The sequence below is a fragment of the Anabrus simplex genome, chromosome 10 (genome assembly GCF_040414725.1).
Source record: "Anabrus simplex isolate iqAnaSimp1 chromosome 10, ASM4041472v1, whole genome shotgun sequence".
Classification (NCBI taxonomy): Eukaryota; Metazoa; Arthropoda; class Insecta; order Orthoptera; family Tettigoniidae; genus Anabrus; species Anabrus simplex.
In genome coordinates, this window is record NC_090274.1 from 110,975,219 (window position 1) to 110,992,103 (window position 16,885).

The window sequence follows — 16,885 nt, forward strand, 5'->3', positions numbered from 1 at the left end:
TCACTGTGAGCCTCATCTTGCCATTTCCCACCATGGCATTTATCTCCATTGAATGCCAGTCTTCCTGTGCAACACACAAAAACGGTCCAGTTTCATCATAATCCTTGGTCAGCTCCTGCAATTTTCTATCGATCCATCTTCCCCAGTTTCATTAATTGCATTGCATTGCCCACAAGCAGTTTCATAGGTCAGGTTACACCTTCCCCTAAATCTATCCAGCCATTAGACGCGCTGAATTTTTCAATGCCAAGAATGTTTGCCACTTTAAGCCCCTTGTCCCATTAAGAGCACATCAATTGGAATGCCTGCAGCTTGTAAGTTTCAAACCAATTTTTCACCATTTTCCCCATTTTCTTGCATTTGCAGTATGACTCATACCTCTTTCTTTGGTCTGCATTCTGAAGCACTTTATATAATGCTCCCTCTGTTTTTCACAATTTTATTCAGCGTGGATACGGGAAGCTGCAATTCGTGTGCCAATGAAACACGTGTTCCGCATCCATAGTGAGTTTCTTTTTTCCAATTATTAGCAGGAAGACAAAACAAAGGATTAACAAATACACGACAGGAAAGGAAGATCGCAGCAATTTACTTCGACCGCTCGACTCACATAACAAAAAACGTAACAAAAATAAATGTGACGAACTAACAACTCGCACAACAAACGCAAGTGTAAAACAATAACCGTAAAATAACTAACACTGGCAAGACAAACACTGAATCACTTTAAGTGTCCTTGTGGCTTATACTGTTTCAGCAATAAAGCAAACGCCTGATATCTCTTCCTCCTTTGCAGTTTTGTTGGGCTCTGCATTTTGCTATTACACAGATACTGTATGTGCGGTATTATACAAGTTTTAGATTTCTATAGGGTGTTTGTTTACTTGCATTCAAAAGTCACAGGATTATGGTGGAATGTGTATGCATGCAATATTTGGAAGAGTAAATTCAACCGATTTGAAAATAAGGTTCAGGACATTGTGGGAAACACCCGATATCAAAGAATGTGCTGCGTTGGTTAAGCAGAAGTTCAATACTGAGAGTTTTAAGAGTTTTAGACCATGGTTGTTTGATTTGGTCGTCATGCCAAGGTTACTCAAGGCTTTTAAAGTTAGTTGTGACTCCATTTTAACATTTTCCTCTCAAACAGCCTGCAGGAAGCATAAAATTTTTGTAACTTCAATTTGAGGATTTTGATACAATGTAAGCATAGGAAATTTCAGGGGACCAACAAAAAAACAGACTGGAAAACGTAAAAGCCAGGAACGTAAATGCGGGGTAATACTGTAATCGTTACACTTCACTGTACTGCGCTAGAAGTTTTGAACTTCTGAATGGAATTTAGAGTTACAGAAAAGGATAAAGGTTTCCACCTGTTCAATACAATAAAAGAGAAATTAGAATATCACTGATTATCTGTCATTTTGGGACCAGTTTTGGCACCTTCCTGTGCCAACATCAGCCTAGGAAATTGTTGCAAGGCTGTTTTAAATAGCTACATGAAATACTTGTACCAATGGAAAAACATGAACAGAGCCTTCTAAGCTAAGTTGTAAACTTTACAATTACGTATGTGACAAACTGTATGCAATTCGAATACCAAGACTGGATTAGTCCTCGTGAGATAATAGACACTTCATAAAACATTTATATACATTTTTAAAGCTCTGTATTATCGATTTGTTATAAATATTATAAAACTAATCATAACACCCAGTTTTAATAAAATCTTTATTGTAGGGCAAAACTCTTACAACTATAAAGTATGTACAACTAGCCTTAAAGAGTAATACATTGTTTCAAAGTAATGCTCTTATGTAATTAGGCACCTTCTAAAATGCTAAACGAACAGCTGATTTTTAGAGTAGTGTTCTCTATTTGGGTAAAATAACTTATGGTCCATTTTTTAATGTGATAATTCCTCATAATATGTAATCTAAGAACATCTATAATGTACAGATCTGCCGTTAGAATAAAAGATCTATAGTCGCGGTCATTGTACAGTTGCTCTAGCTCTAAAACAGCTAGTACTCCTCTACGCTTGTCAACTTGGTGCTCGAGGCATGTTTCCTTCCTTACTACAGTAAAACCTCGTTAATTCGAAGTCGTTGGGACTCAAAAATCGGACTTCGAATTACGCGATTTCGAATTAACCGCCAATTCGCAATTCAGAAGTACCAACCCTTGCCGCGTTACAAAATATTCTAAGGCCCGTTACAGCATGCATTTAACCTTGATTCACAGTTTATACCTTTCAAATGCCATGGAAAAAGAACTATTTCCAAAATGTATCCAAGAAGGTGCATTTACAGTATTCAAATAATACACTCGGATATCTCACTGGTAAACATAACCTCACGCAACGAAAGAAAGAAAAAAAGCACGATTCAAAGACGAGGAGAAATCTATGCTCGCTCCCATGTGCAAGTGCTTTATTAATTGGATTACTATACTGTATGCATTTTAGATGCCTTGTATTTACACAGAAAGTACCCGATACCCTTAAAAATCGAACTTTCCTATGACTATCCTTGTATGATTTCCCGCCATGGCACTTCTCTCGTACTTCAGAAATGTAAACACTTGCCGCGTCACGAAGTATTCTAAGACCCATTAATACATGCAATCACCTCGATTCACAGTTTAAACCTTTCAAATTCTATGGAAAAAACTATTTCCGAAATGTATCCAACAAGGTGCATTTACAATGTTCAAATAATGCACTTGGATAAATCACTGACAAACATAACCTCACGCAACGAAAGAAAAAAAATCGCACAATTCAAAGACGAGGATAAATTATGCCGGTTCCCCTGTGCAAATGCATTATTTTTTTGATTTCTTTACCGTTTGCATTTTTATTATAGATGCTTTGTACTGGCATGGAAAGTGCCGGACGCTCTTAAAACATCGTGTCTTATCGAAGTTTCCTATTTCGAGGGAATAAAGTACCGGTATCTCGCTTCCATGTGCATTGCAACGCACTACTATGACCCCCATCCCTCACACTGTACGATTTCCAGGCTGGCAATTTCTCCTTTAAAACAATAAGACCGTTTGGGCTCGCTTTAAAATAAAGCAATGCAGTTTCACCGGCATGTCAATATTGTTCGGTGCCTACAAATTTATTATATTTGCCACGTTTTTTCGTCAACTGTCGGCATCGCCAGTGTTCGCGGATTCTGTTTTCCCGCACACTGCATGTTGCATGATATTACGGCGTTCCTTAAAAGGTTGAACAAACAAGAATTCCTATTTCATTCAACTTAGCAATCATAAAGCTTACTGTTGGCCCACCGAAGTGAGTGTAAGTGCGGAAAGCTACCCCTCCACGTTCCGGAACGCGCGTTCTATTATGACGCGGAGCGGATAAATTTCGAGTTGAAATTACTCTGTAACATACTATTGTTTTAAAATGTAAAGGCAGTTTCGAATTAAAAGTCTGAATTTCGGTAATGGGGCCGACATTGTACTTCGAATTACGAATTATCCGTATTTCGAATTAAACAATTGAAATAACATGCAAAATTGTATCTCATGTTTCCGGGAACGAGAGCTTCTTCGAATTAGGCGGGATTTTGAATTAACCGATTTTGAATTATCGAGGTTCTACTGTATTCTTTTTACAAAGCACTGTCTCCGATTTCGTAATGCTAACCTACAGTTTTAAAATGAGTACTTTTAGGTCCGTGTTGGTTCGAGATTGTTCTAAACTCATTCAATCCACCTGAATATTGAAATTTTCAAGATCCAGTCCATCAACACATGGCTTCAGCCCCACATTAACACTGGATCAACATTGAAATAGAGCCAACACTTATAGCACTTCAAATTAAGCTGTTTTAGAGCAACTGTACAATGACATTAGATCTTTTATTCTAACGGGAGAAAATCTATACATTACAGATTTTTCTTAGATTACATATGAGGAACTGTTTCACATGAAAAATGGACCATAAATAATTTTACCCACATAAAGAGAACACTACTTGAGAAATCAGCTGTTAGTTTAGCATTTTAGACAGTGCCTAATACAATTTTTTAAAGGAATGCTCTTATTACTCTTTAAGGCTATTCGTACATACTTCATAGCAATATGAGTTTTGCCCTACAAGAAAAGATTATTAAAACTATAGGTGGCCCAGCAAAAGGTTGCACTTGACATTTTTAAGTCATGTTGGCACCACTACAAAAATGAAATGAACATCACCCGTCAATCACCAATCCACTACTAATGTTGTACACAGTTATGCATTTTATTCATGTTAATTTGTATTTAATGCCTTTAATGCTTGTAATCTTTTAATTATCTACACAAATATGATCATTTAAAAATATGTTACAAGGTTTAAGCGAGCCACAAAATAAATTCGAACTATTTTCAGTTGATTGTTGGCAATATGGATAGTATGGTGCTGCCATCTATAACCAGCTTAACTACCACATTGAAGTGTTGCCATTTAGTCTGTCGCCGCTAGCACGTGGTCAGGTGCGATTCTCGCGTTCATGAAAGTTTTGTTTCCATAGCGAGATAACTGTGAAATTTGATTTTAACAAATGCACTGCTATGTGTCTGAAACGGCAACATAGTCATGAAGCGCGAAGTGATAATTCTTCGAGGGAGAGGAAATTCGTACGCTTGTGTAGCCGTCTCTTCCTGCAGATCAAGTTGTGGAACGCATGTCAAACATTAGGTCTTTCAAAGCGTACTGTCATTCAGAAAGGTATTCGCCTCCAGGAACAGAAGGAAAAAGGAACTGGGGCACATAGCAGTAGCGGAAACGGGGCTGATAGGGACTTGTTTCACAGCTCTCCGGGAAAGAAACTAAGCTATGTCCTGCAACAGGAATGAATTATTTCCAGACTGATGCAATACGAAGACAGGTACGATTATTTCAGCTCAAAGTCCCTTCTGTCATTGTTATGGACCATCTTACCACACTAACAATGGACCAAGACCCCTACTTCGAGCACCCGTAAAGAACTGTTAGTGGAATGGCTGCAGTAAAGAAATATCCCAGCGAATATTTGTATGACTAAATTAGCCGACGAGGTAGCGAAGGAACAAGGGCACGAGGTTTATTAGCTTCCGCCGTACCAGTCACTTCAACCTCACGGAGTTGGTATGGTATAGGGGTGAAGTAAAACATTAAGTATGCACTAATAACAAGTCCTTCACAATTACTGAAGTGGAAGGACTGCTCCGGGAGAGTATTGCTCAAATAGACGTGGCTTTATGGAGGAAGAAAGTTAGCCATGTCGCAACATTCATTAACTCTGCAATGGCAATACATGGCATCATCAGCGACTGTCAAGAGTTGATCTGCGTAGACAACGAAGGCGACAGCAGTGATGGCAGTGATCTGGAGGGTATCGAGCCTCTACATGGTTTCTCAATTTTTGCACATTTTTTTATATTTTACTTGAAATCTTTTGTGTTAACACCGGTGTATATTACTCTTAACATTTATTAGTGTATTTAAAGTGAGATGCTTGTCTGCCGATTTCTTCGGTATTTTCTAACATCGCGATAAGAACTTCACACAAAATGATGCAAGATAAATATAGTGATGAATAATCCGAGTAAGAAGTTTGATCTTTGTCGACGGAATTCATTTGTATTATGTATCATCGCATGTTTTTAAAAACTCGCATATCATGTAATCAGCTGTTCCGGAGGCACATCACTTTGTGTGCAGCTGTTATGTGCAACCTCACACCGGCCCACCTTTATGTGTTACAATTAGTTTGATAATAGTTGCAACAAATCTATAACGCAAAGAGCTTTTAAAATGTATATAAATGATTTAGACTTTTCTATCATCCCACAAGGATTAATCGAGTCTTATTTTAATTACATAGTCACATACGTAATTGTAAAATTCACAACTTAGGGTAGAAGGCTCTGTTCATGTTCTTACATTGGTACAAGCATTTCATGTAACTATTTGAAAAAGCCTTGCAATAATTTCATAGGATGTCACAGGAAGGTGTCAAAATGATAGATAAGTATGTGATATTCTAATAATTTCACTATTTTTTGTATCGAACAGGTGGAAACATTTATCCTTTTACTGTAACTGTAAATTTCAAGGACCAAAAATGAAATTCTCGCCATTAAATTCTGAATGGAATGCAAAATACACAAAAAGGCTCAGTTTTTCAGCTATCTCACTGCTTACCAGCAAGCAAAACTGAACATTCCTGAGGCTTGCTCCCAGAAGGTACAACTTATCCTGTGCAGTTCAGAAATTCAAGGTGTTTTCTCGCAATCTCTCAAATGTGGCAACTGCCATCACCCGAGTTGGAAATCACGTTTCTTTCATGACGGTTGACATTTTCAGGGCAAGGAAAAATATGATTGAACTAGGCAGTAATAGCAAAAATTCGTGACCGTGTTAACAAGATGAAATCTCAGAAAACCGTATGTCATCACTACCCATCAGTAGCAGAACTGGCATGAGGTTATCATCACAGTTTTCATCTGTAGTGTAAGCTCCACAGTAATAGAACATGAAATTTTATTAAATTACACTCCTAGGTATAAACATTTGCTTTACTGATATGCTAGAGTGAAGAGCAGTGAGGATTTCATTAAGTTCCAAAAGTAAGGATTTCTAGCAATTTCTGCCATCTTAATGGCTCTGTAACTGTATAAGCCGTTATATCGACAATTCACAACAGCGGAAAATTTACTCGCTATAGCAGATTGTTATAATCAATTTTTTGAATAAAAGTAGGAAAAACATCCCCATACACATTAAAATTGAAATGAGACTGCAATCAGTTTGTTCGAAACTTGCGTTTCTGCAGATATCCACACTATGGCTTACTTGTTATTGTTCGAAATCCGACAGTACGTGAAAGTATGTTTAATTTCATTCTGAAAAAAATGACCGTACCCTATTTCTCCAAATCCAAGACGAGCCCCACTTTTTCCTTAAAATACAATCAGGCATAAGAAGCGTTTTGTAAAATTACATGAAAGCCTTTTTTGTAGAGTACGCATTTTTAGACGCCAAACACTGACTTTCGTTATGCCGCATCTTTTTGCGACTGCACAATTATTCCTTCATTTCCACAGGTTTAGTGACCATTAAATTAAAATTGGCATCATAATACTGAAGAGAACCAAATGAAAATTTGCCAGCAATACCTATTCTATGCATCTACAATACGGCAATCCGTATTCTTGCCGTCTATAAAAACTGTTCCGACAGTTTTACTCAGCGTCAGATATAACAGGCTACAGCTACACGCACGTCTCGGCGTTCGGCCAACTTTAGCAGCTAGCGTAGTATAGGCGTAAACGTGAAAGTGAACGAACTCTTATTGCAGCATGGTATAGCCATTCCGCGCTTGCGCTTTTCATATACATGCCTCAATTTCATTTTTAACTTCTTGTTGTGGACCACTAAATGCATTTTTTGTAAAGTACACATTTTGCTATAGCTATCCGTCTTCACGCCGACTCCATATATTGTATTTAATTAGGCCTGCGTCATTTTCTTGCGGCTGCACGATTCTACATTTCCGACCGTTTAATAACCATTAACTTAAAAATTGGCACCATAATATAGACTATGAACACCTTGAAAATTTTCCGGCAATACCCGTTCCACGTATATTTACGACTATCACAAAAGTATTCCTGCCGTCTATGGAACTTCCATTTTACTAAGTCAGGTATAGTATACGCGTTATAACTGCGACTGCATAGCCATGGCCTTTCTAAGAATTCGAAGGCTCGCATTTTTTGATGCCATTCTGCAGATTTCAGAAATGCTTTTGTACTGGCTAATAGAATGTCATCCTCCCCTCCTCACTATTTCCCCAGATCCAATGACAATACACACAGGCACTGTACAACTGGTTGTCACTACTAGCGATGTACAGTAAAACTGTTAATTCGAAATCTTTGGGACGCAAAAATTGGACTTCGAATTACGTGATTTCGAATTAAGCGCCAACTAATTCAGAAATGCCAACCCTTGCCGCATCAAAAAATATTCCGAAGACCTGTACTGCAAGCAATTAACCTTGATTCAAAGTTTAAACCTTTGAAATGCCATTGAAAAATAAAATTCCAAAATGTATCCAACAAGGTGCATTTACAGTATTCAAATTCACAATACAGTATTGAACAACTCTCTGAAAAAACCTCGCACTACCAAAAAACAAAAGCATGATTCAAAGATGAGAAATCTAAGCTGGGCCCTTTATTCATTTGATTACTGTACTGAATGCATTTTAGATGTCCTCTACTTCCACGGAAAGGGCCCAACGCCCTTAAAACATCATGGCTTATTGAACTTCCCTAGGACGAGGTGAATAAGTGCCTCGCTTCCGTGTGCACTGCAACAGAGCAATGACCATGTATGATTTCCTGGCTGACACTTCCCTCCTATAACACCAGTCCTTTGGGCTCGGCATTAAAAAAACCAATGCAGTTTCGTTGGCATTGACAATATTCAGGACGTATGAATTTATTTTGAGCCACGCTTTTTCACCAACTGTCTGCATCGCGGGTGTTCACGGATTCTGCTTCTCCGCACACTGCCCGCTAAGTGGCAATGTATTCTTTAAAACGCCGAATATAAAAGAATTAAGATTTTACTTGAACTTAACAAAAATGAGCACTGTACACACCGAAGTGAGAAAATACTGAAATCTACCCAGCACGTTCCAGAAGATGCGTTCCATCATGACTCAGATTTCGAATTAAAATTACTCTGAAAAAATAATTTTTTAAAATATAAAGGCAGTTTAAATTAGAAGTAAATTTCGGTAATGGAACAGATTCTTCGAATTAAGAATTATCTGCATTTCGAATTAAACAATTTAAATAACATGCAAAACCACCTCGTGTCTGGGAACGAGAGCTTCAAATTAGGTGGGACTTTGAATTAACACATTTCGAATTATAGAGGTTCCACTGTATAATAAAGAGGCCCAAAAGGAGGTCTTATGGTCAAGAAGTTTTGTGTGCATGCACGATGAAAAGCAGCATGGTTACCTTGGTAGTTGCCAGTGGTATTCATTACTGTTAGCATGAGATTCCGAGGGAAAAAAAATCATCTTGGATTCAGAGAAATACGGTATCACTCCAGTTATCTTCTTCATACTCCAGAGTTAACTTCTTCAAATGGCGTCATCTAACCTAACCGTATATGTGTCATGAAAACATTTGAAACGCATGTAGAGAAACGAGCTATCCTTGCTAAAAAGTATGTGAATAGCGTTTCCAAAATGTGACGAGAGAATAGATGAACGATCCTCTGAAATCAGTGATGTATTCTGGCACATCTTGAGATGTATCACATTCTTAATTTCAGTATGTAAGATTAAAATTAAGAGTGTTTACTTCAGTCATTTTAAACAAGTCAACTGCTTTTGGCCATGTCATTTACACATTTACTACAAATACTTATCCTATTTCATTTTGAATTTTCTTTAGAGAACAGCAGTCATTAGATATTAGTAATCGACTCCTACATCGCCTTTGAATGTCGACAGCGAGGAAATGATACGGAAGATAAAATAGATAGCACACAACACAATTGCCAGAGTGCATAAATATCGGCAATGGAGAAAATCGTGCGCGCTTTTAATCGCTCAACGGATGAGTGATAGGGCTCTCGCTGTAACCGAAGGACAATATAGTTTAATATGGGAATTTTGAAGGGACAGTAAAACACTGTCGGTGTAACGGGGTCCTCGTTACAGCGGACAAACTGTATTTGCTACATGCACAAGCAAGGTCTCCTAGACATTCATACATGCTGCCAATGTCAAGTACAGCCAAAGTTCTTTAGGATGTTTGTGAGGACTGAAATAAAAAAAATAACTTTTATAACGAGGGAGCGTGCTAAAAATGAAACTATTTTGATGTTAACTGTCAGGTTTGGTTTGAACATAAAATAATTACAATAAAGACAAACAAATGTTTACAATTATAATTAGTGAAATAAGTAATACAGTTTAACACCAACAGAGGAAAAATTGAACAAAAAAATGTTCTTAGAAACAGACTGCACGAAGCTTACAATTATGTTTTAAAGTTGTCAAAGGGAAGTCCAACATCTTAGCGATTCGCACACTTCATGTGTGGTTTAGCATCCACTTTCTCAATAAACTAATTTTTCTTCGTCTGTAAATTGTCTAACTTTCTTCTCCATAACTGAAAGTCTCTCAAACCACCATGCGCAAGTACTGTAGGCCTAATTTATGTACGTTGTTACACATTTCATTTTCAGACGTTAAAGTAAACGTGTCAGCTGTACACACAAGTACAGAGACCTAATTTGCACACACAAGTCGCTCAGGAGTAAAACCTGATCGAGCGTATGTGCGGGTGGACCCGCTTCCGCTGACACACACAACGGGTCGAGTGGAGCTAAACTCCCCATGCTTTCCAATGGACCATTATCAACACACTTAGGTGTGGGTGATAAATATGGACCATCATAGTCTTAGTTTAAAACTAACTAAAACACTAATAGTTTACGAATGCTGTGTCCACATTTTGTTCAAGACAGGTACAACTGAGGACGCTGTCAATAATGGGCCTGAATGACATCTGTTTCCCAAGCATGAGACCACTGGTATTTCCGACATTAGAGTTCTCAATGTGTATTTCGTGTTCCGTAACATCCGCTGTACATAACACACAAAAGAAAACAAATTGAAAATGCGAAATAAAGACTATGCCAAATGGGTAAGAGCAGACCTACATTTTATCATCTAAATAAATTTCTACTTTATTTTATGTACAAAATCAGATTCTGTACTGGTCGCGAGCACGTTCTATCCATTGCGCATGACGACATGCAATAAAAACTAATTTCCACTCACCGCGGACTGCCCGCTCAAACATTTCTGCTGCGCGCTGTTACTCTCCGCCTCTACATCTGAAACGATTCTTTTTGAACAATCAGTTCTTAGTTCAGGCCTAAGCAGACCGGCGACTAAGCGTGAAAGCAGGTCGAACCCGCACCATCTGAAAGAGGCCTCACAAACTTAAAATTAAGCACCAGAACATCAAATGCAAGGAGAATAAGACTGGCTTGAGACTAACCCCCTGCAGCTGTAGGCCGACACGCAACTGCGCTCCGCGGCCGTGAAGTTGTGTCGAATCCTTGTTCAACTACGCCAGCTGTCACTGGCCTGTCGTGCATGCAACGTGGCCAGGAACAGTAACTTAAATTCCTTATGTTGGGAGTTACAAACTTACTGAAGAGTGACAGATGTGCTATCCAAGTTACTTTAACATGTGTAATAGAACACGCCCTGGGACTTCAGACTAATGGCATAACCAGAGCAACACTGGGGGGGGAAGCACAAATTACTGATGTAAATATCTGAGAACATGGTTTTTGGAGTAAGCACACTGACAGCAGTTAACTCCTTAGAAATAAACGTTTGCTTAATTTTAATACTAGGTAGTGAAAAAATAATTTGAAAACTCACAAGGTACAGCAGAATGTATAACCAATTTCAGAGGTTAGCCTGTGCAAGAATGGCAGTTCCCACGTAAATTTGTAGTGAAAGGTTATTGCTCTACAGGGAGCTAGAAATATGTTGACAATAGTGCGCAATAAATCTAGGTCGGGCAACTCCTGCTGGAAGTACGAAAATGCAAAGTTTTGTAACAAGCCTTTAAACTGTTTGGAAAACAGCCAACAAACCAATTGCTGTTTCATACAGATTGAAATGTGTTGGGAGTGTTTGCTATCTTTTTGGACTTGCATGGCAAATGGTGTAAAACCACAAGTTTAAACCAAAGCAATTTTGCATTCGACAAATCTGTCGAAAGGAACCATGGGCTCAGCATCAGAAATAGTGAACATATTCCTAAATAACATTGAAAACAATTTCTTATTCAACTAAGAAGCTTTAAACTTTCACTTTATAGGTGAAAGGATTCAGGATAAGTTTACTATTACAAATTACACAAGCTAATTTAGTACATACAATACGAACACCTACCTCCTTTCCATTAATGGACTGTTTCGGAGACTTCAAGAGCTCTTGGACAACTTGCTCAGATTCAAAAGTGATAAAGCAGAATCCTTTCCTCTGATTCTTTGTCTTGTCAAATGGCATCTCCACTTCCACAATCTAGAGAAGAAAAAAAAATAAAAAATGTTAAATTCAACCCATACTCTTACATAAAAGAGAACCCACTAAACTTACAATTTCATACTCACTGTTCCATATTGCGCAAAGAAGTTCTTAATGTCATCATCCGAAAGTTCAGGTACCAGTCCACCAACAAAAATCTTCCCATGCCTCGCTTTAGCCTTTTTAGGGTCAACTTTCTTACTGTTGATGACATGATCTCCAGCTGAAAGAACCTACGAGAGAACAGGACAAATGAGAAGTCTCAAAATTGCTTTATTAAGGGAATACTGTGACCACAAAGCAAATTTATTACCTTGTCGATAGATTCTGCTGAAGAGAATACTATAAATGCAAACCCTCGTGATCTGCCAGTGTTAGGGTCAGTCTTAACATTTATACTTTCAATTTCGCCATACGCATGGAAGTGTTCACGCAGTTCCTCTGAAACAAGGAAAGGCAAATAAAACTCTGCAGTTATGACCCTAAATGTTGTATCAGTATACATTTTTTAAATTAAATTAATCAAAGGACCCATGGAGTAATGCATTTGGAATAGGTACACCTTGTATGCAGAGGCAAATTACACAACTAAAGATATTTACTATTGTACCAGAGAAATTTGTGTGAAGTGAGAGAAAGTTGAAGGCAAGAGTTAGTTACCACTGAAATAAACATCCTGTTAAGTTCGTGCTCTCAATTAAAACGGTTTCAATACGTATGAATCTGCAAACGAATGCCGTTAAGCAACAACAGTTCCTCACAAATACAATCTGGGCTGTTCAGAATTCCCTTGCAAGTCATAACTGATAAGTTTGTATCAATGTTATATGTGTGAAAAATTTACACACTTCATACCTTACAAGCCTGCTCTACAAATTCTTCACATCTGGATTTATATGAACAGCTGAAGATGATTCTTCATTGTAATACAATCGGTCTGTTATTGGAAATTAAAACATTTTCCACAAATTCTTTTGGATGCCAATGTTTTGCCTTTGTGCCAATTTTGGCTTTCAGTTTAGATAAATGCAAGTCCTGTTTGCAACTACAGACCTTTGTCAAGTTTCAATTCTCAAAATTATCTTCCAAATATAAATAAAGCAGCTCAACTGAAAATTACGTCTAAATGAGCAGCCAATATACGTGTCTAGATCAGAGGTGCTCATGTTGGGCATTCCGTCCTGCGGGCGCCCAGCACTAAGCGGATGGGCAGGCAGGCAATGAGCGTATTCTATTCAACTAGAATGACTGCCTGTAGCTATGTCACAGGCCGTGAAGGTTGAGCGAATTTCTCCGAGTCTGCAGCAATACGCGAGTTTCAAGTGGAGATAGAAAATAAAGGAAGAGCAGAGATCCACATTTTCAATTTACGTTTAAAGAAATTAAGTTATTTACACTTATTGCAGTTCCTGTATTTTGACAAATACAATAAATTGCTCACTAGAGCAGAAGGGCTATTTTTAACAAGCAAAACCAACATTCAAAGTTTATATGGTATTGAAACTTTTTGGCGAACGACAAAACAGGGTCCACCATTTCAGAAATCTGCCAATTAGCAAAGAACAAAATGCCCTCAAAGTTGGTCATAGCAAAAGGTAAATGCTATCTTCTCTCTGCTTGCAGACCCAACCAGCCCTTAAAAAAGTATGTTTGCATTTATAACCTAATAAAGCAGATCACTGTCCATACTTTCTGCAGCTACTACTGCTGTATTTTCTCAAATATTCATGACTGTTCACAGAAACTGACACGGAACTTGGCAAGCAAGCAATGCACAATAAAAAATCCAGAACAATGTGAACCAAGGGCAGACAAGATGAGCCCCTGCTTATTGGATGCTCAGTCCCTTCAACAGGCTCTCAGCAAATACCCCTATGGAGATTTAAATCACTAGGCAAGATTTGTACAGACCAATAAAGAAAAGCTGAAAGAATAAAACATATGGTAAATACTGCCAGCCCACAATCATAGTTCCAGCATGGCAAGGTTAGCAACAGCTTGTTGGAAGTAGGTACAGATGTAAACGCAGCTGGCAGAACAGCTAAAAAATAAGACTTATGCCGCAGTTACAAAGAGTGCTCTGCACGTGGAGTAACAGAAGTATTACAGGTCCTACAGTGTGCTAATATCAAACAAATATTCTAGTATTAAATGTTTTTGTGAAATTAAGTAATTTATTAATGACTTACCATATCTTTCAGCCGCAACTGAACAACTATTTCATGTAGGCCCTAGTCTATGAAGATAAAATCTCAGAAAACCGTATGTCATCACTACCCATCAGTAGCAGAACTGGCATAAGGTTATCATCACAGATTTCATCTGTAGCATAAGCACCAAATTACCACAATCCCATAAAATCTGCAACACTTCGGATATTTGTTACCTATGATCAGCAAAATTTCATTTCGAAGTTGTGCAATATACTGACGCAGTCATGGTAGCAGACTTCCCCAAAGCCAGGGAGACATGTATGAAGTCACCTTAGACTTCAGCAATATATTGATGCATGTTTATTTTGGCAGCGCAGTTTCTATATGAACTCTAAACCCTCTCCTAACCTGGGTGTAAACTCCAGCCATGCACACGTTGCAGTACCATCTCAAAAACAGTCAACAGTAGTTGAATAACCTGTAACTAACATGTAGATAGCAATGTGATTACCTACCAGAACTGTACCGTGGGAGGTACCCAACACTAAGATAGCATTATGAACAAATTCTAACTTAACATTGTTCGGCTTGTACGGTACTCCCTGTCCACATAATTATTCCCCATTTTCTCCACAACTAGCTCAGAAGTTTCTTAATTCTAACCAAATGTTAAGGCAAATTAGGTTATAAGACTAGAATCAATATAAACGCTGCATTCTTTGAAGTGATCTCGATTTTCTTGGTACAAGTTTTTCATGGAATTTTTAAAACAACCTTTCACTGCCAATTTGAGTAATTACCCAACATTTCCCCTTCTCCAAAATATTGTTCAATATTCTTGAATATTTTGAGTGACAAGACTGAATGAATGGATTCAAATTAAGGCTGTGCGAATAGCAAGCAGTGGTCAAGTCTGAAGAAAACGCTATTCTATGCGTAATTAAAATACCATCCAACTCTTGATAAAATATTATGCACGGTAATAAGACTGGATGAATAGTGAACTAAAACAGTCTAATGGTGCACTGGCACTGCCGGTGGCTCCAAGCAGCCTACGCAGTGGCCTCCCCGGTATGCACTAACCACGTGTCTTTGTAGGTGTGCTATTTACCAACGGACAAGTCCAACTTAGCAGACTGGGGCAAAACCAGAAATGAGTTAGCTGGAAAATTATGTCCAATAACAGACCAAATATATTGGTATTACAGTCAACTAAACTGAACACCTCAACAAAATCCAGACAAGCACGGAAGCTCCGTCAAGCTCAGCCCCGCCCTCCCCCAGTCATCACTAGGTGTGGATGTATTTCAAAGTTCTGGGTGGAATTAAGACTTCCTTTGAGAGTACTGTTTTTTTCCTTGGACCATATTCTCACTGCCAAGTGTTACGTTAAGTATATATCTCGAGAAGCACCAGTTTCCATTGACTTGCATGCGAACAGTACATAAGTGAGCTTTGCCACAACTGTGTTTTAATCAAAAGAAATACAAAGAAAAGCTGGAAATAGTTTTTTGAAAGATTCCCCTCCATGTTTCCCGCTAGATTAACTTTCTTCACAATTATTGCCTCTGGGGGATATAGGAAAAGGATGCAACATGAGGGAAGATTGATACTTACTGTCAGTAGTTTCCCAACTCAGGCCACCAACAAATAACTTCCTGTAAAGAGAAAAACAAGACCAGGTTAGCAAGAATCAAAGAATCAATAGTAAAAATTCCTATATTGACGTTAAACCTCTCTGGCAAGTAAGAACGTTTGACATGTACGTTATTAGCTGTACTTTACTCTGTACACCTTTTCAACTGCAGCAAACTGAACTGAACTGGCATTAAGTTCAAATGGCATCTGAAAAAATCTTGAGCAAGAGAAAAATCTGCAAGAGCTTAAAATGAAGGCTTGGGAGACAAAATATGGTAATAAAGCAGGTTAACATGAACAAGATTTTAACAAAATGATCTCCCCAAATAGGTAAGGTAAAACAAAAAATATGATGATCATTTATGGTAAGTACTTTTATGTGGCCCATCAAAAGCAAACGGCCCTATTTAGTTCAGTAACCAAATGCTTGATTTACTTGAGACCACAAGAAAGTAAACCCAGGAATAAATACCATGGGTCAGCGGGCAGCAGGCAGCGTACTTGCTTCTCGCCTTATGAGCGTGTGTCACCTGAAGGAGAGGAAGGCAGGTTAGTCCACAGAAAACTTTTGCAACACGTTAAATACTCTAAAGCTTCCTGATGAAATAATTTCATACGTGGACAGTAGATTTTATATCTAAGATTATTAATTGGCAAATTTGCATGCCACTTAAATTCAGCCCCAGACCGGTAACTGTTAATTACTCAAAGACACCGGGTAACAAATTAAATCTAAATTAATGGATTATGAATTCCGTGAAGACTTAAATTTACATTAACAAAAGCATCAACATATCCACTCAAAATTTAAGACTATCCTTGGGGAAAAAAAATCAACTGATCAACCTGGCATTTGGAAATGCCCGGAACTGGAAATTGTCACGCACGAGTTTCATACCACCCCCAACATTTGAGCCACCAAGCCCAACAAACAATGCAATGTAAAACACAAACATTAAATTTCCACTGAT

General features: G+C 38.1%; 1 protein-coding gene across 10 annotated transcripts in view; it reads right to left on the minus strand.

The window, feature by feature from the left end:
- Positions 1-16,885, minus strand: part of sqd (RNA-binding protein squid) — a 69,753-nt gene that overhangs the window by 44,364 nt on the left and 8,504 nt on the right. For all 10 annotated transcript variants that reach the window (XM_067154670.2, XM_067154678.2, XM_067154677.2 and 7 more), the window contains exons 2-5: positions 15,894-15,934; positions 12,437-12,564; positions 12,210-12,356; positions 11,989-12,120 (exon numbers count right to left, since the gene is read on the minus strand). In XM_067154670.2, coding sequence (XP_067010771.1) covers positions 11,989-12,120; positions 12,210-12,356; positions 12,437-12,564; positions 15,894-15,934 — 448 coding nt within the window. The remainder of the gene's footprint in view (positions 1-11,988; positions 12,121-12,209; positions 12,357-12,436; positions 12,565-15,893; positions 15,935-16,885) is intronic.